The sequence below is a fragment of the Hemiscyllium ocellatum genome, chromosome 9 (genome assembly GCF_020745735.1).
Source record: "Hemiscyllium ocellatum isolate sHemOce1 chromosome 9, sHemOce1.pat.X.cur, whole genome shotgun sequence".
Taxonomy (NCBI): domain Eukaryota; kingdom Metazoa; phylum Chordata; class Chondrichthyes; order Orectolobiformes; family Hemiscylliidae; genus Hemiscyllium; species Hemiscyllium ocellatum.
Window position 1 is genome coordinate 41,994,508 of NC_083409.1, and position 20,809 is coordinate 42,015,316.

General features: G+C 40.8%; 1 protein-coding gene across 4 annotated transcripts in view; it reads right to left on the reverse strand.

Moving 5' to 3' along the window:
- Positions 1–2,061: 2,061 nt before the first annotated feature.
- The window catches only part of kcnt2 (potassium channel, subfamily T, member 2), a 686,368-nt gene continuing 667,620 nt past the window's right edge, over positions 2,062–20,809 (reverse strand). For all 4 annotated transcript variants that reach the window (XM_060829715.1, XM_060829714.1, XM_060829713.1 and 1 more), the window contains 2 exons: positions 8,130–8,214; positions 2,062–2,179 (listed from right to left, as the gene is read on the reverse strand). In XM_060829715.1, coding sequence (XP_060685698.1) covers positions 2,062–2,179; positions 8,130–8,214 — 203 coding nt within the window. The remainder of the gene's footprint in view (positions 2,180–8,129; positions 8,215–20,809) is intronic.

A 20,809-nucleotide genomic window follows, 5' to 3' on the forward strand; every position in this document is an offset into this window, starting at 1 on the left:
AATGAGGGAAAACAAATAAACAATACTGTGTTCTTAAACTGTCACTTTCCAAGTGGGTCCAACCTGACAGTGAACATTCTACCCAACATCTGTTAAAATGGATTTAACAACAACAAGAAATTCGCTTCTTCTTGAAGTCAAACAATCAGTTAAAATGCATTAGGTTTTCCCTCATCCCCTCTAAAATAATTCACTCTTGCTCAGGTAATGTTTGAGGATTAACAGTGGCCCTACGTTTCCTTATGCAAGTGGCCATCCATAATGAATAAGCTTAAACATGAATGATGAATAGTTTAGTCAACTACTGAGGGCATCACATCCAAATTCAATCCTGTATATACCTGACACTAACTACTGGCATTTTCCAACTGAATTAGTGATCAATTCATCAGCAGAAAGTTCATAGCTGATTTGTCTTCTTTAATCTTGGACCAACGTAGTGAATTGCACTATTCAAATGACTTTGTATGCCGATCAGCTAATATACTATTTACCATAGGTCTATAGGTCTGACTGGTTCAGTATTGCACCATTTGTTTATGCATGAAGCTATCAGTGAGTTTTAACAATTTGTCTGTCAGGGATTGAGCCTGGGATGTTCTGATCTACATGACTCAGTATCATAATGGTGCGTTACCTTTTGCTCACTCAGCCATATAAGCTGTAGAAAACTGTTTTCCTTCTTAATATTTATACCATAATATATATTATAACTTTCCACCATTTCCTTTCCAAAAATTACCATATTTTAAGTTTATTCAATGGGAAACATGATCAAGAGTATTTCTGCCACAAATATTAAAGATGATTAAATTACAAACAGCTAATATTCCATTTCAGCTAGCCCACGTTACCCCCTACAACTTCAATGAAATGCAGCTAGTTTTATGTTCAATTGAATTCTTAGCTGTATTTGATAACTGCTTAACTAAAGGTCATCCTTTTCTTAGGGTGTGTCCTTTAAAAACACAAATAGGCCCTGTCCTAACAATATCCAATCAAGCACATAAGGCTAAAATTTATCTGCCAATGCTCACACTAATCAGCATAATTTGCAACATATTTCACTAGGTGCCCTCTACTTGTTTGCATGTACTGAGAATGTATGCAGAATTAGTGCCAGTGCGTATGTCTGTATTCTTTGTGTCATAATCAGTAATGATGGGGGAATGGGGTGGTGCAAAATGGTAAGCTGTATTACAGAGACTCAGCATTTCAAGAGCTTCAAAATTCTTCTATCAGTGTTAATAAATGATTCTGGACTCCATTATACTGTGGTTACATTCAACTGTGATCTTTGCAGATCCCAGCATTGCTACAAACAAGGCCTGAGCCTGCGAAACAAACTGGGAACAGGAGATGGGAAATTAGAAGAACAAGGATAAAAATCTCAACCTGCCATCCCCAATACTCAGTACAAGAGTTTTGACCTAGATGGTCACTGGTCTAAGATGTTTTTGTCATTAATCAAGTAAAATTGTTTTGGTAAATATAAACCTGAAAGGCCAAACTATGGAAATCTGTATCTTTCAATATCTGAATTTACTCATATGTGTGGAATTACTTGTAAATTAACTTTTGGTATTAATGCATGTTAACACATGATTGACTTTCAGGTTGACCCCTTTTCTCCCCCCTTTTAATGGAGTTAAATCACCACTGTATATAAATTGAGGACTACTTAGCTGTTAGTCTTTAATAAACCTGCAATAGACAGACATCTGTAAGTGGAATTCACTTCACTGTGTATCTTCTCTATTATGTGCATTTTCAATGTTATTACTGACGTTTTAAGAAACAGGACCATGATGATATGATAACAGGCTAGGTATTGACGAAAAGCTCTAAGCTTGTTCAAACCATTCTTTGACTTCAGCGGTGAGTCAGATCGATCAGCTCAGCATTATGTTATTCATTGTCATAGCGAACAGTTTTCAGCAATTTCCTAACACAGTCCTGTTGGTTTCTTACTCAATTTACTAATGGGATGCTGAAACCTGTAATACTTCTTGTTGAATGCTTGCATTAACACATTTTTTCTGCAAAACATTGAGTGATTATTTAAAGCTGTGTGTCATCCTTTGTGTCTTGTCCACCCCCACTATTGTTGCAGACACTGATCTTGAGACTGGGTTTACTGTTTGGGACATAAGCCAAAGGATCAGGCCGGATCAGGTAGCTGCAGGCAGAAAACAAAAATAAGAAGATTTATTGAAAAAGGGACAAGGAACAAAACAGATTAGGAATAAAATGATTGAGAAAAATATTCAAACAGGAAGAAAGCTATCAAATTTGAACTACTTGGTTTATATCAAGTAGAAGTTAAATATTGCTTTAACATTTCCTGTTATACACAAACTAATTCTAGTGTTTATTAATAATGCACACCTCCTTGTTCATGATGCCTAATTATATGAAACAATATACTGAGAACTTCATTTGATTTGCATTAAAATTAACCAAACTTTGTGAGACAATGTTTTATGAACATTATAATCCACAGTATCGAGAAGACAACTTTAATTCCTTTCTTTCATGTAAAAGTATGAATTTGATGAAGTTATATCATGTTTAACTCTTAGGATAAGCTCTTCATTAGATTCTGAAAAAATCCAAAGAAGTCATTAATAAATTTGTTCAAGTGACTTTGCAATCATTTCTCAAAGCTCAAAGAATTCAATTTCCGAATTCTAGCATTTCAAAAGGCCATTTTCAAAATAAATTTTGTAATTCGCTGCCTTAGTTATTGGATTAAAAAATGTTCTGTGAATACCAAAATCTTTAATTGAACTCAGATTCCAATAAGGTCAGAGAATGGGAATGTCCTGAGGTACATTGGAGTCAAGGATTGACAGGCAATACGGTGATGGAACAATTGGTTGTCTTTTTAAAAAAAGAGACAGTTTGAGGTGGCACGGTGGCACAGTGGTCAGCACTGCTGCCTCACAGTGCCAGAGACCCGGGTTCAATTCCCGCCTCGGCCAACTGTCTGTGCGGAGTTTGCACATTCTCCCCGTGTCTGCGTGGATTTCCTCCAGGTGCTCCGGTTTCCTCCCACAGTAAGTAATCTAATCAAGGTACATTCTGACAAGGGAGAAAGGAAGTGCGACCCTGGATAATGAAAGCGATAGAGAGAGGAAGCAGACAAAGGGAGGTACATGATAGCTATCAGGTTAATAATGCAAGCAAGAACCATACTGAATATAGAAAATTCAAAAGAGAAATAGAAACTAACATTGGACAAAGAGATAGTATAAAAGGAAATCCAGAAGTCTTCCATAGGCACATAAATAATCAAAATGATATGTTAAATGAGTACTTTTCATTTGACTTTCCAAAAACAATTCTGCCGAAGTATAATAATTGAGATACTGGATTGATTTGATTAAAAGATATCGGACAAGGTAGAGTACTTAAAATTGATACCGAGTCAGATGCATCCAAGTGTACTGGGAGAAGTAAGGTATATATACTGATTATGGTCAGTATTGCTGTAATTTCAATATGGGGGATAATGACAGCAAAGAATTGCAAATGTCACACCCTTGTTCAAAAAAGGGTGCCAGAATAAACACAGCAGCTACATACAAGCCTGTTTCAACGCCATGGGAAAACATCTCTCAGTAATGATAATCTACAAAATGATCATTGCTTGGACAAATCTAAATTAAGAAAGAAAATTAGCATGTATTTGTATTAAATTGTATTTATTTAACTTGATCGACATTTTTATGAGATAAAAGTTAGGGTTGATGTAGATTTCCAAAAGTCAAGAGTGTGGTGCTGGAAAAACACAGCAGGTCAGGCAGCATCCGAAGAACAGGAGAATTGATGTTTCGGGCATAAGCCCTTCATCAGGAATTATGCCCGAAACGTCGATTCTCCTGCTCCTCGGATGCTGCCTGATCTGCTGTGTTTTTCCAGCACCAGACTCTCGTCTCTGATACTCCAGCATCTGCAATCCTCACTTTCTCCTAGTGGACTTCCAAAAGGCATTTGACAAAATGCCATATCATTGGCTTGCCAATAAAAGTGAAATCCATGTAACAGGTGAAACAGGGCAGTATGGATACGAAGTTGGACGAATGACAGGTAACTGAGAGTAACAGTTAGAAGCTTTCGGACTGGAGCACATATATAAAAGGGGATTTCTGAACATTTAGCATTAGTGAGTTTTTTTTTCAAAAACTGCCAATGAGCTGGGTGCACAGGGCACAGTTATAAACAGGAGGTAACTTGGGAGACAAGGGGCTGAATTTTCTCATTTTCCAACTGTGCAACCTCAGGGACTTCCATGCACATGTGTCGTTGTTAGCGCACCTTGGATTTTATTCTGCTGCCCACCTCATTAATTATCCATCTGAACTCTGCAGTGCCCATCCCATTCTATCACACGGCAACAGAGATAGACATGCTCGCCATTTCTGACAAATTCTGCCACCCACTCGATGGGCACTGTGTTTAAACCCAGCTGCATGCTAATTCAAATGCTACAAGTCACGAACTGGCTTTCACACAGCGGTGCTTGGCCATTACAGCAGAGGATATATGTCTCAGCAAGAGAAGCTAGCAATCTGCTTCATCATCAAGGTTGCGGAGGTGCTGGTGGACAGGGTGGTGGGGAGGAGGCCCAGACCATCCCCCTTCCTCGAGATCACCACCAAATCCAGACTAAATCCCATTTCTTGGACCGAATGAAAGCCCAGCAGTGTTGAAGGAAGTCAACAACCTTCCACACTCCTTGAGGGTTAGTGCCACTATTTTCTCTCTGCTTCCTCTTACATTAACTCTGCATCTACATCATAATATCACCAAGGATAATGGTGTATCACTTTCACCACTGCGTGCAGCATGTCCATTCAATGGCTCTTACCCCTTGCACCTTCCTAAATTACTACCACATCCTGCCCTCTGTGCTTTCTACTCATTCCCTGAGGACACCTCACCATCTTTCCTGTTCGTGTGTCACCACAAACTGCTCTTCCAGCCACTTTCATCTCAATCAATCCTTCTGCATTACAGGAGCAAATGTCTCATAACCGGGTCAAGAAGGCCAAGATGAGCAGCAGAAATTTGGCTCCTCACCCCCTCATGAGCAGAGGATCCTCAAGATGGCTGGAAAGGATCAATACTGATCAATCAGGTGCCCAGACAACACAGAAAGCTTCATTGTGCTGCTCTCCCGCTAACATTATTGTTAATGAGCTCTTAACATGTTCCAGCTTCTACCACCATTAAACAACTAGTGGCCTCTCTTTTCTTACACAGATACCATGATACCCCCACAACCTCTGCCAGTCCTTCAGCTCTTCCTCCACCTCTCAGGGGGAAGTGACAGATCCCTTGGAATATGCATTCACATGGCTATCTCCTCCACCCTCCAGCAGCTCAGATACTGACACCTTGTTGGCACAGTGCCCAGATCGGGAGCTCAACCTGGTCAGCCACAGGTCGCTGGCACTCAGAGGACTACTGGAGACCTGCTCATGCATCAGGGATGAAGATAATCCCTGGGTGTCAGTCCATTAATAACTTGTTTAAAAAAGCACTGCCACACTACCTGCAGGCTGGTCTATCAGAGACAGGCAGCAAAACAGGTCAAATATTGGAGGAGTCCACTGGCGTTATTAGTGTTGTGCTGGTTCCAAGACGCGGATGTCTGGTTGTCTCTGTGGACAGGTCGGCAGCTTCCAATGAAAACGGGGTTCAGTAGAACCCTCAGTGGAAATGCTCACTGAGCCGCTCTCCATCACATTTAGCTCTGCATCAGGAGCCAAGTGAGAGAAGGAGGAGAGAGAAGGAGGTGTTCCTGCCTCTCAAGGAAGCAGATGGTGTCAGTAGGCACCCAGATAGAGCAGGAAATACTCTCTGAAACTCTCCAGAAGGTCTCTGTCAGGATCATCTGAGGTACTAGGCCCCTCCACCTCCTCCTGGCAGAAGTTGCAGCTGAGTAGAATGAGCCTAAATCTGGGCAGGATACTCTTAAGGTACAGCTAGTCCCTCTAGCTATAAAGTTCCTAGTGTCAGCAGCCCAAATCTTCCACTGCAGAGCAAGTCCCCTCCACTCTTGCCTTGAACCACAGTTCTGCACCTGGATATAGGAGGAGGTCACATAGGTAGGACGGACAGCAGATCATTGCAAAGACCTATATACACACATTCAATCAGCACATCAGATTGACTGCCATTTTAGCGGTACACACTATTAGGTGGCTACCATGTCAGAGTTAAGGAAGCTCTTCACACAACCCAAGAAGGATGGAAGTCATAATGGCAAGGCACTCCTTGTCTCTGAGAAGCATCTTGGGAAGTAGCAGATGGGTTGGATCTTTCAATCCTTGTGTTCATAAATGCAATGGCAACATCACTGAACTTGCAATCCAAAATTCCAGATTGTGTTCTGGGGATATTGGTTTGAATTCTATCCACAGCAGGTGATAACATTTAAACCTGTAGTAAGAAGCTAGCCTAACAGTGACCATGCACCCACAAGTGGTTGCTATAAAATCCACAAGTGCCCTCCAGAGAATGAAATCTGCCACTATTACCTAGACTGGCCGACATGTGACCCCAGACCCATTGTAATGTGGTTAACTCTGGGCAATCAGGGATAGGTAATAAATTTTAGCCTAGTCAGGGGTGTTATAAACAATTTTTAAGAAAAATCATGATGGGTCTGGAGAGAATAGATGGGAAGAAACTTTTCTCATCGGTGGAAGGGTCAAGAACCAAAAGTGCAAAGATTTAAGGTGGACATGAGGAAAAGTCTTTTGGTACAGTCAGTGGTTAGAATCTGGAATGTACTGCCTGAGCATGGAGTGGAGGCAGATTCAATTGTAGGTTTCAAAAAGGAATTTGATATTAAAAGGAAAAGAAAATGCAGGGGCAGGGTTGACTGGGCAGGGTGAGAGGGACGAGTAAAATAACACTTAGCTTATTAATCAAAACAATGCCCCTCTGTGCTGTAAATATTCGATGATTCCAGAAGAGTTGAACTTTCAAACTATTGTGTGCTGGATGATTTGTCTGGAGTGTGAACTGGATCAGACAATAAGTCAGAATTTGTCGCCTGACACCAGAACATAAATTCTCCAAACTGCTTTTAACTTTCCATTCAGAGCTGCTTGGCTGGAAACTGTTGGTATATTAGGAGAAAGTGAGGACTGCAGATGCTGGAGATCAGAGTCGAAAATGTGTTGCTGGAAAAGCGCAGCAGGTCAGGCAGCATCCAAGGAGCAGAAGAATCGACGTTTCGGGCATGAGCCCTTCTTCAGGAATAAGGAGAGTGTGCCAAGCAGGCTAAGATAAAAGGTAGGGAGGAGGGACTTGTGGGAGGGGTGTTGGAAATGCGATAGGTGGAAGGAGGTTAAGGTGAGGCTGTTAGGCTGGAGTGGGGGTGGGGCCGGAGAGGTCAGGAAGAAGATTGCAGGTTAGGAAGGTGGTGCTGAGTTCGAGGGTTAGGACTGAGACAAGATAGGGGAAGGGGAAATAAGGAAACTGTGGTTGGAGGGTTCCGAGGTGGAAGATGAGGCGCTCTTCCTCCAGCCACCGTGTTGCTATGGTCTGGCGATGGAGGAGTCCAAGGACCTGCATGTCCTTGGTGGAGTGGGAGGGGGAGTTGAAGTGTTGAGCCATGGGGTAGTTGGGTTGGTTGGTCCGGACCCTCCAACCTAGGGATGAACTCAGATTCCTCCAGTTTCCTCATTTCCCTAGGAACCCTCCAACCACAAGGGATAAACTCAGATTTCTCCAGTTTCCTCATTTCCCCTCCCCCACCTTGCCTCAGTCCCAACCCTCGCACTCAGCACCGCCTTCCTAACCTGCAATCTTTTTCCTGACCTCTCCGCCCCCACCCCCTCTCCGGCCTATCACCCTCACCTTAACCTCCTTCCACCTATCGCATTTCCAACGCCCCTCCCCCAAGTCCCTCCTCCCTACCTTTAATCTTAGCTTGCACGGCACACTCTCCTCATTCCTGAAGAAGGGCTCATGCCCGAAACGTCGATTCTCCTGCTCCTTGGATGCTGCCTGACCTGCTGCGCTTTTCCAGCAACACATTTTCAGCAACTGTTGGTATATTGTCTAATATCCTAAAACAAAATAAATGACTTACTAAATAAATAACTTACACAACATCATTCAGTTCCAGTCTCATATCTGGTGATGGATTGATGAGAATATATGACAGCGTGTTCTGGTGATCATTCATTTCATCTGAAACAAAGTAAGGACATTGTGAGTGACCTGTGCTGGTTAAGGAAAGCAATTCCCCTGCAACCTTACCTGCACACTATATCCGTTCCCCTCTGCCAACAACACAGGCAAAAGGAGAAGAGATATGATATGTGCAAGTATCATGACCTCCAAATTCCCCTCTAAGTCAAGCAAGCATCCTGAACGTGGCACATATTAGGGTCTTTCAACGTCACTGGGCCATTATAAAGGAATTCTTTACCTTTCCAAGCCATCACCACAAGGTTCAAAAGAATCAAACAGAAAAATCAATGTATCATAAATGTGGCCTTATGAACACTGTGGAGAAAGTGAGGATTGCAGATGCTGGAGATCAGAGCTGAAAACGTGTTGCTGGAAAAGCGCAGCAGGTCAGGCAGCATCCAAGGAGCAGGAGAGTCAACGTTTCGGACATGAGAAGGGCTCATTCCTGAAGAAGGGCTCATACCCGAAACGTCGACTCTCCTGCTCCTTGGATGCTGCCTGACCTGCTGCGCTTTTCCAGCAACACATCTTCAGCTTATGAACACTGGGCCTATCGCAGTAACAAAAAAGACAATAGCAAGTTGCTCCCAAGGTATTTTCTTTTAAGAGTAAACATACATCACTACAGGAAACTTTAAAAACAATTTAACATTATTCTGTAGCAGCTACACATTAAGACAAATGAGGACAACAGATAAAAATACTTCATTTTTTAAACTGATGTGTAACAGCTGAAGTATTTTTATATATACGAAGAACATGTTATACATTTAAAGTTAAAATAAATCCAGAGGAAATCAGATTCTGTATTATGTATCAAGATACTGAGGTGTCCATTACTGAACTAAATTGCAAAAACCTTGACATTTTTAATACATCAGCTTTTAAAGTTCCAAAACAAGTTTAGAATTGAAGGTTTTTGTTCTATTACCCTGATAAAAAGGGTATGCAGAGTGGAACATGTTGTCATAACCACTGCAATTCATTACGAAAGTTACCATCTTCTGGGTTGCCTTTGATATCCAATCTATTGACAGCAAAATTTGTTGCAACCTTTCCTTCGACCTTTCCTATTGCTTTGTGTTATTTAATACATTCGCAAGCGATTCCCTAAATCCCACTTAATACATTCCCAGCATCCTCCTCAGCAAAGGTCAGGCTATCATCTGCCTCTGAGCAAAGAAGCTTCTGAATGAAAGGCACCCTGCTGTAGGCCCTCTGCAAAAAATATGCATGAACTGTGTGAACAATGCTGCTCCTCTGCTGTCTCTGCAACATAAGCTTTGTTACCTCAGTAAAACCGGCACATTCCATCAGAAGAATTAATCTTGGTGTTCAGATGAAAGTAAGTGATACAAGTTGTTCCACTTCAAAGTACATCAGATAAAAGCAAGTTAAATTCATACAAAGATTTTATATTTTAATGTCGACAAGATTTCACTTCTGCTATGAGAATGCTGAGCATTTATACGCATATTGTTAACCTGCTGCAGTACACCGCAGTAATTTGCAAAACACCTTAGCACTTGCAAAGGCCATGAAAGGCTTTAAATAAGTTTATGTGCTTTCCTTTGCTTTGTTTTCTTAGTTGATACTGTTTTTGTGACTTTCACTTAAACATGTGTCACAGGATATACAGATGCTCTAATTAAGAAGATACAGTCAATGTGAAGGTTACATTAAAATCATTGGAAAAAGTTATAGAATTGTACAGCAAGGAAACAAAACCTTTGGTCTAATTCCTCCATGCCAACTAGTTATCCTAACCTAATCCAGTCCCATTTGCCAGCACTTGGCCCATATCCCTCTAAACCCTTCCTATTCATATACCCATGCAGATGTCTTTCAAATGTTGTAATTGTACTAGCCTCCACCACTTCCTCTAGCAGCTCATTACATACATGCATCATCCTCTGCTTGAGAAAGTTGCCACTTAGGTCACTTTTACATCCTTCCCATCTCTCCCTAAACCTATGCCCTCTAGCTCTGTACTCCCCCACCCCAGGAAAAAGACCTCGTCTCTTTATCCTATCCATGCCCCTCATGATTTTATAAATCTCTGTAAGGTCACCCCTCAGCCTCTGATGCTCCAGGGAAACAGCCCCAGCCTATTCAGTCTCTCCCTATTGCTCAAACCCTCCAACCCTGGTAACATGCAAAATGTGAGTAAAAATCAGTGAAACCACCTTCAAATGTAGGGCAACAATCTAATCTAAACAAAAAAAGGGGTCAAATTAGTTTTGGAGGATGACACAAAATTGGCAATACTGAATTCTCATTTTACACCTTCCTGAATTTCTTTTCCATTGACATCAGTGTCAAGTATCTGCCTTTTGGAGGCTGAAGCTTCACTCCTGAGTCTGAAACACAGTTCTTTTTCAGTGATACATTACTGGTTTTTACACTGTTTTTTGCAGACGTAAAGTGGCTAAGATTGTATATGGAGTGGTTTGGAGAGAGCATTCCTCGATCTTCCTGATGGTCCAGGATGCAGGTTTAGTGGAACATAAGAACTCGGAGCAGGAGTAGGCCATCTGGCCCTTCGAGCCTGCCCCGCCATTCAATAGGATCATGGCTGGTCTTTCCAAGGGCTCAGCTCCACTTACCCACCCTCTCACCATATCCCTTCATTCCTTTACTGTTTAAAAAGTTATCTATATTTGCTTTAAAAACATAGAACATAGAACATAGAAAAATACAGCGCAGTACAGGCCCTTTGGCCCTCGATGTTGCGCCAATCCAAGCACACCTAACCTAAACTAGCCTACTTTCCTCCATATACCTATCCAATGCCCATTTAAATGCCCATAAAGAGGGAGAGTCCACCACTGTTATTGGCAGGGCATTCCATGAACTCACGACTCACTGAGTAAAGAATCTACCCCTAACATCTGTCCTATACCTACCACCCCTTAATTTAAAGCTATGTCTCCTCGTAATATCTGACTCCATAAGTGGAAAAAGGTTCTCATGGTCAACCCTATCTAAACCCCTAATCATCTTGTACACCTCTATCAAGTCACCCCTAAACCTTCTTTTCTCCAGTGAAAACAGCGCCAAGTACCTCAGCCTTTCCTCATACGATCTTCCTACCATACCAGGCAACATCCTGGTAAACCTCCTCTGCACCCGTTCCAGTGCCTCCACATCCTTCCTATAGTATGGCGACCAAAACTGCACACAATACTCCAGATGCGGCCACACCAGAGTCTTATACAACTGCAACATGACCTCAGGACTCCGGACCTCAACTCCTCTACCAATAAAAGCCAGTACACCATATGCCTTCTTCACAGCACTATTTACCTGGGTGGCAACTTTCAGAGATCTGTGTATACGGACACCAAGATCCCTCTGCTCATCCACACTACCAAGTATCTGACCATTAGCCCAGTACTCCATCTTCTTGTTACTCTTACCAAAGTGAATCACTTCACACTTAGTGACATTGAACTCCATTTGCCACCTTTATGCCCAGATCTGCAGCTTATCTATATCCCGCTGTAACATGCCACATCCTTCCGCACTGTCAACAACTCCACCGACTTTCGTATCATCCTCAAACTTGCTCACCCAACCTTCTAGCCCCTCCTCCAGGTCATTTATAAAAATGACAAACAGCAATGGTCCCAAAACAGATCCTTGCGGAACACCGCTGGTAACTGCACTCCAAGATGAACCTCTACCATCAACTACTACCCTCTGTCTTCTTCCAGCCAGCCAATTCCTAATCCAAACCTCCAACTCACCCTCAATGCCATACCTCCATATTTTTTGCAGTAGCCTACCATGGGGAACCTTATCAAATGCCTTACTAAAATCCATGTACACCACATCTACCACTTTACCCTCATCCACCTCCTTAATCACCTTCTCAAAGAATTCAATAAGGTTTGTGAGACACGACCGGCCCTTCACAAAACCATGCTGACTATCCTTGATCACCTTATTCCTATCCAGATGTTCATAAATCCTATCCCTTACAATTCTCTCTAAGACTTTGCCCACAACAGAGATAAGACTCACCGGCCTATAGTTACTAGGGTTATCCCTACTCCCCTTCTTGAACAAGGGAACCACATTTGCTATCCTCCAGTCTTCTGGTACTATTCCTGTAGACAACGAGGACATAAAAATCAAGGCCAATGGCTCTGCAATCTCCTCCCTTGCTTCCCAGAGAATCCTAGGATAAATGCCATCAGGCCCAGGGGACTTATCTATTTTCACCCTTTCCAGAATTTCCAACACCTCTTCCCTACATATCTCAAAGCCATCCATTCTAAACACTCCACAATGTTAGCTTTGGTTTTGATTTGAAATTGTTTCACATTGTTGCCACATTTTAGTGTGAATCATGAGACATGTCAAAACCTTGAAATATAGGAGCATGGAAATTAGGAGCAGGATTAGGCCATTTGGGCCTCTCTGCCATTCTGTTCATGCTTTTGCCACATATTCTTTCACCCCTTTAGCAGGAAGAATTACAATCACCACAATCACTTTCTGTGGTGGAGAATCCCACAGGCGCTGTGGATGAAGAAATTTCTCCACATCTCAGTCCTAAATGAGCTACCCTATATCCTTAGACTGTGACCCCTAGTTCTGGACTCTCCAACCATTGGGAACATTCTTCCTGTGTTTACTTGACTCAGGCTGCACTCATTCCACAACCCTAGTGTCAGACACACTATCGTTATTTGTTGTACAAATACCTGATAGTTCTCTTGTGCAATGTAAAGTACATTCTTTTGTAAGCCCCCGCTGAGGTTCAGTAAGAGATGTTCCTGGTTTTGACAGCTCAGTAACATAAATTCAATATCCTGACCACTCAATATCTGCATCTGAATTTTCCCATGTTCCAGCACTAGCCTTATTAAATCATAACTTTATATTGTTTGGTACAATTTTTTTTACGCTTTCAATCTGTAATCTGGATTTTATTTGAACATTTTTCTTCAACAGCAATCATCATTTGTTACGCAGTTTAGGCATGCAGCAGGATAATGAGGTTATTGCAATTAATGTCATCACACCATCCTTTGGGAATTATTCAACTACTTTCCCTCTTCTGAGCATCAGCCTTGAAGATCCACAACATAAAGTGTTTATAAATAAATTGCAATGTGAGCCTTTTGCTAATGAGCAAATAATCTTAAAACTCGATAGAAACAAAAATCCTGAAAATACAAGAAAGAGCAACACTATAATTTTAACAAAAATAATGTGGCAGAGGGTGTGACTCAGTTTTTAAATGCAGTTCATGCTAGTTGTCTTTCAGACCTTATAACCAGTTAATGGGGCGGGGAATGAATAAGCTCTCGTCTTTTTCAAACCTCTCCTGGTCGGTTCAAATGAATTTTTTTTTAGCATGCAATTAACGCATGTCGATCTAGCCTTAGTTTACTAGATTCAAATGATGGAGCCAATTCCAAGGCTGCTTGAAAAGATATCCTTGAGGAAATGTCTTCCTATGAAGACATTTTATTATTTATTATCATGGAAATGTAATAAGACTGTGATATTCGACTTATACGAACATGGTACTAAGTTTAAAAAGAAGAGTGAAGGGTGTCCAGTACAAACAAGAGATAAAAGTATATGCAGTTTAAAGTTCTCAGAAGCTGTGAGGTGCAAGATTGAAACCTGAGTGCATGACTGTTTGGATCCACTTGTTTCCTCATTAGTAACGTAAAATTTGTTGAGTTCTTGGTTCTAGGTGAATAGTGGGTTTTCTAAGTTGTTTTTTCACTGGGTGCTTCTTCCAAGGAATGTCAAAACATGTGGAGAGATAGAGACAGCATGCCTTCCGGTCCTCTTGTCATGAATGCATATTCTTCTCTCTCCTTGCTACTTGAAGTCATCCGCTGAAATAGAGATGTTTCGTGTATTCTGCAGTTCACCCTCACTATTTTTCAAAGCTGGATATCCTGCAGGCAACTCAGTGCTTTAACATGTTAACAGATGAGTGTGAATTAAAAAGGAGATGCAAATGTCTTTATGGTAACTGAGTTGTCTGTTTTCATTGTCTTTGGACGAAATGTATTCAATTTAGGATTCCTCGACTTGCCTCAATCTGTGGTCAGGTGATTCCAGCAGCCATTTTAGATCAGTATTTGTTCTTTTTAAAGAAAATCACTTTAGCCCATGAAGGTGTCAGCTATTAAAGTCGGGTTCAAATTACATTAAATATCAGACTGTGTTTACTACAGTTGTGAAATAGGCAGAAACGTTCTGTAAATTATTCCACAAACAAAATAACTCACAAGTGACCTCTTGACACAAGACTAACCTGATTTTTATTGCACAACTATACTGGGAATTTAAAGGGAAAAAAAAGAAACACTTTGTTTATATTCCAAGCTTATTATAAAGACACTGCAAACAAAAATAATTGTTTCCCATGTGTGTTGAAAAACATACATTGTAAAATAGAGGTTCCTTTAAAGCTTACGAGAAGATATCTTTGTAAACATGGGAGAATTTTTTTTAAACAAGCTGCCAAATTTGATATTTTCTTTTAAATTGCAGAATTTCTTTCCTTTTTTAAAAAATGTCAACTTTCAATCATTCTTGAATGTAAAGATTGTCAATTATAGAACAAGAAATATCCCACATGATTCAGGATGGTAGTCTGTTAAATATGCAGTCAGACCAACAGCAGTGAAGTCATTATCAAAACACGTACATTAGTCTTTTCAGAATGATGGTGAGTCAGGAGTATTTGTTAGCCCTAACGAGGGATCACTTTCAATTATTTTGCAATGAAGTACTGTTCAGATGCTTATTACTGTTTTATAAATTTGTTCCATGTGGCCTCTAAAGAGTAAATACAAAATGTGCCCTTCGTAAAAGTTATCAATGCTTTAAGTGATGCCTGCAGCTGAAATCATTAATTAGGCACAGCAGTTTCTGTCTGTTGCTCAATGACCCTAAAAAGTATCTTACAGAACATGCCATGACAACAAGGTTTTCATGAAATGATTCAGTTGAATTTAAGGCAGTAGCAAATACTATGCAGGGGTATTTGCTTGTTAATTCTTACAAATAACAATTGGCATTGTGCATACCCTTAACTTTCAGCAATTGCAGTAACTTCTATGATTATAAAAACATGTTATTTACAGATCACATATGCATTGTTTAAAACAGAAAGTCAGCTATGGGTTTCTTTCACAGAACAGTACTGAATGAACTAAAGCCTTTTTCTGTTTGCTTAAGTTCATGTTCTCAAATCCCATGAAGCTTTTAACCACTTCGCACATAGTACCAATGGCCCTGCTTAAACTGGTACATTTCAAAGGTATGAAACTGCAGACCGTTTGTTTTAATCGGCACGAGTGTTTGAATTTGATTGTTAGGAAACAAATTTGGTGAGCCATTGTGACAATGGGCAAACACACTATCCTTTTAAGCAACTATTTCTCTTTTAAAACATTGTAATGGTAAGTTGAAGTAATGATGACTAAGAACATCGTTGGTCAGACTCAGACAAACCATACACAAGTTAAAGTGAAGCCTTATTTATATCAACTCTCTGCAGTTTAACTAGAAAATGCTGTAGAAAGTGGAACTACTCTGAAGAATTCAATAACACAGCTATGACCAATTAATTTATTCATAGCCTGCTGTCCAATCTTCATTTGTGCCAGCTTGCAGCATTAGCATTGCAATTTGGGTTATTTCCTTCGGTCTTTACTTGGGCTTAAAAAAAACTAAGTTGCCAATTTAAACTAGATTCAGACATGCAAAAGAACACCTTGACAACAGCAGCTTGACCAAATATTACTCGCCCACGTCTCACATAACCAAGTTAATGAAGCATGACTGGATTGGACTTGGAGATTGCTACCTGACTGGCAGATTAGAGCCATATGTGCTGGAAACACTCAGCGTCTGCAGAGAAAGAAAGTGGAGTTGGTATTTCACGCTGTAAGAATATATATAGCTTACCGGTAAACTTTCGAGTGGGCGTGTCCTCGGCATTCGGAGGTCACGTAGTCCTCTGATGCTTTCGAGTGGGCGTGTCCTCGGCATTCGGAGGTCACGTGGTCCTCTGATGCATGCGCAGAGGATGATCACGTGATGCTCCGAGACGCGGGCGCGATCACGTGGTCTCCCTGTTTCTCGTTCCGGAAGAGTGCCGGGACTTAGTAGTTTGTCAGGGACAGAAAGGTTAAGACCCAGAGCTCTGTACACTTTATCCACTTACTGATAGAATAAAACTAAAAGTGTAAGATTAAATATTTTTTCCTATTGCTTTATTTAAAGAGCACGCAGGACTTGGCTCACACATAAAAGAAAATAAGTATGTAGATTGAGCCTAAAGTCCATCAACGCGCATGAATCTTTGCTGCGAGTCAAAGCAAGTGACCATTGTATCTCCATGTATGTTGACCAACAGATATCCAGCATCAAAAATAAGGGTAAACACTAATTCACAGGTCTACTTATCGTTATCCTTTCAAGGATACTTGAGTTGCTGTCAGTAAAAGATAAATGGAATCTAAAGAGAAAGAACTTTAAGTGGTATCAAGTGGTAACTCAGCAGGCCAGTCAACATTCAAACACAAAGATTTTGAACTTATATCTCAATATGTGGGATCCTTCATTAGAACTCAAGGCTCAAACGTTACGAAGCAGATAAAGTTAGAAAAATATTAAGAGGTAGGGTGAAGACCTTTAACAATATGGAAAGACTTGAGGAGCTGAGAATCTTCCCTTAAGAGTAGAAAGGGTGAAGAGGAAAATTGATTGCGATATTCAAATCTATGAGAGACTTTGATGAAAGTTAGGTTGTTGGGGGTCAGTGACCAGAGGTTACTGACTTTGAGTTAGAGTCATAAAGTCATAGAGATGTACAGCACGAAACAGACCCTTCAGTCCAACTTGTCCACACCAACCAGATATCCCAACCTAATCTAGTCCCATCTGCAAGCACCTGGCCCATATTCCTCCAAACCCTTCCTATTTATTTATCCATTCAGATGCCTTTTAAATGTTGCAATTCTACTTGCTTCTACCACTTCCTCTGGCAGCCCATTCCACATACACACTATGCTCTGCATCAAAATGTTGTCCTTTAGGTTCCTTTTATATCTTTCCCCCTCATCCTAAGCCTATGCCCTCTAGTTCTGGACTCCCCAACTCCAGGGAAAAGACCTTGTCCATTTACCCTATCCACGCGCCTCATGATTTTATAACCCTCTATAAGGTCACCCCTCAGCCTCCGCACTCCAGGGAAAACAGCCCTAGCTTAGTCAACCTCTCCATATAGCTCAAACCCTTCAACCCTGGCAACATTCTTGTAAATCTTTTCTGAACCCTTTCAAGTTATTATTATTAGCAAAATTATTAGCAATTATTAGAAAAAAGCAGACAAGAGATAGAGAAATATTTTCATGTAGTAATTTTAATGACAAATGCATTATATGAGAATATGTTGAAAAGATTCAGTCAAAACTTTCACAAGGGGTATGAAAATGCACTTGAAAAAGTAAAATGTGCAATAGCTTGGGGAATGTACAGGGGAGTGGCACTGAACAGCTCGTACAAAGGGTTGACACTTGCACAATGGGTTGAATAGTCTTCTCAGCTTTGGATTCTATGATTCTATGAAAATACAATGGAAGTAAGAAAGAATTAGAAGATATCCCAAATACAGAAAAGGGGGAAGACTTCATAGAAAAGTATTAGATGGTTTAAAATTGAATTGAATTTAATTTATTGTCACGTGTACTGAGGCAAATTGAAAAGCTTTGCCTTGCAAGCAATGCAGGCAGATCACAGAGTTAAGTAGCATAGATAAGTAAATAATAGGTAAACAGTGGCAAAAACAAAAACAGAGGTATAGGTGAATGTTAAGTTTGAGAGTCCATTCAGTATTCTAACAACAATAGGGTAGAAAGTGTTACAAAACTGGCTGGTGTATTCAGGCTTCTGTACCTTCTCCCCAATGGTAGAGGTTATAGAAAAACATTGCCAGGGTGATGTGGATCTTTGAGAATGCTGGCAGCCTTTCTTTGACATTGGGCCTGGTAGATGGATTCTACATGTGGGAAGTTGGCCTTTGTGATTGTCCGGGCTGAGTTCACCACTCTCTGTAACCGTCTCCAATGTTGAACGGTACAATTGCCATACCCAGTAGTGATACATCCAGACAGAATGCTCTCGATGGCACACCTATAAATGTCGGCAAGGGTATCCGCCATCATGGCAAATTTCCTCCTCCAGGAAGAAGAGACATTGTTGGGCCTTTATAACCAGTGCGTTCACATGAAGAGTCCAAGAAAGCTTGAAGTGGATGACCACTCCCAGGAGCTTGACACTCTCCACTTGTTTCCCCCTCTGTGCTGTTAGTATGTAGGAGCAGCATGGGTAACATCCCGCCGAAAGTCAATGATGAGTTCCTTGATTTTGCCAAATATTATCAATGTGGTGATACAGAATCATAAAAAGGACAAATTATTTTGCAAAATGTGTGGGAGCGTTAGGAGGCTTAGGAGAAACAAACAAATAGATGTGAAAGTAAAGATAAACAAAAATAGAAAATTACAGTAAGCTGCAAATGCAGATTTAAAATTCAAACGGAAAAAAAAGCAAAACACAACAGAACCGGCAATCCCAAGACCAGAAGGAAAGATCTATATCACAGATTACACCTCGTGAATTGTATTCTGGTGAAAACTCTGTGCCAAACAGTAGCCTACAACCTCACCACCCCCAACAGGTGAGAACAGAGTCAACCCAGACCTCATGCACCCTGTTCAGTGAAGAAAATGGAGGTTATAGTTAAAAGGCTTGAAGTTACTAGAATCAATTTTCTCATGAGAGAAGGTAACAACACCAAAATGAATCCAGTGATGACTCATCTCACTATTGTTTATGAGACTTTAAATTGCCCAACTTTGATTACAAGCAAAGTTTATTGTTTACACTTTAGGATCATTCTCAACTTGTGACAAAACTCAGTAGAAGTTACAAGTAAAAATATCTTACTTTACTGCAGGACATTTTCTAGACTCTGGTCTGAAGATTTAGTTCAGTTATTTTAGACAACAACTTGTTTTTCTCCTTCCAGAAGCTTACTGAACCTGATGTGCACTTTGTTTGTTTCTAGCTTCAGTGCCAATTGAATTCATCCATTCTATTTTTATTTATTTCTGAAATTCAATTTTATTCATTATTTGTTCTTTGATCACATTGTAAGAGGAGTCTTAAACAAAATGTAAGCTTCAGCTGCAATTAGGCTTGAATGCAAGATATACTTGGGCGATTTTAAAACCATGGACTCTGTTTCAGCTTATAAATGCTGAATGAGCTGTAGCTCAGTGTGAGCACCCTCACCTCCATGTGAGTAGGTTTCGGATGTGAGCATAACATCTTGGTTTGGACTCAAGTGCAGCACTCGGGTAGTGCAGTTGGAGGTGCTCTGCTAGAATTCTTAGAGTGTGGAAGCAGGCCATTCAGCCCATCGAGTCCACAGCGACCCTTCAAACAGCATCCCATCCAAACCCACCCCTATTGTATCCCTGCATTTCCCATAGCTAACACACCTAACCTACATATCTCTAAATACTATAGGCAATTTAGCTTGGCCAATCCACCTAACCTGCAGATCTTTGGACTGTGGGAGGAAATCGGAGCACCTGGCAGAAACCCACATAGACACAGGAAGAATGTGCAAATTCTACACAGTTAGTCAGCCGAAGGTGGAATTGAACCCAGGTCCCTGGTGCTGTAAGGCAGCAGTATGCTGCTTCAACTTCAAATGAAGTATTAAAACCAAGCTCTTTTTAAAAACTCCTCCCACTGCCACAAATCTTTAGTCAAGTATCCCACATTTCAGGACATCACAGATGTCAGCACACACCTGAAGTGCAATGGGATAGCCTTGCATTGGGAGAACCACCTTCATCATCATACTGTCTCCCATCTGCCCTCTCAGTGGGTATAAAAGATCCAACAGCTTTATTTGAAGAACAGCAGGAGAGTTCTTCTTGGTTTTGTTGTATAAGGTAATGGTTCTGAAAAGGTTAATGACAGTGACTATTTTAGTGCAACTTGGTCTGAATGTGTTGCACACTAGAGAATTAAAGACTCCAGCTGTGGTTCTCAATGGGGTCAGATGTGTCATCCTGGCTCCTGGTCATCTTAGTTATAATGTATGTAGGAGCACATAGACACAGAAATTAATTAGACAACCAGATAGATAAATTAAAGGGAATATGGATGCAGAGCAGACTGGGAGCTCGGTGTAGGGGTAACTCGTGGTCAAGGCATTGAAAGGACTAAAACAAAGCATACTAAGTGCAGGTTTAATTCAGAACTACTCAGATCTGGAATGGACATAAGCTGTTTAACTACAGGATGAATCATGACCTTAATAACGTAAGTAAGATAAAACCTTGTTTAATGTAACAGAGATAATTACTGTGAATGGGAACCTGTTGCCATCTGTAGATACATAGTCACTGAACAAGGATATGGTAGGAGCATAACTGGCCTTATATTGGAAACATTGATTCCAACTAAGTGGCACCGTGGCTCAGTGGTTAGCACTGCAGCCTTACAGCACCAGGATCTTAGGTTCGAT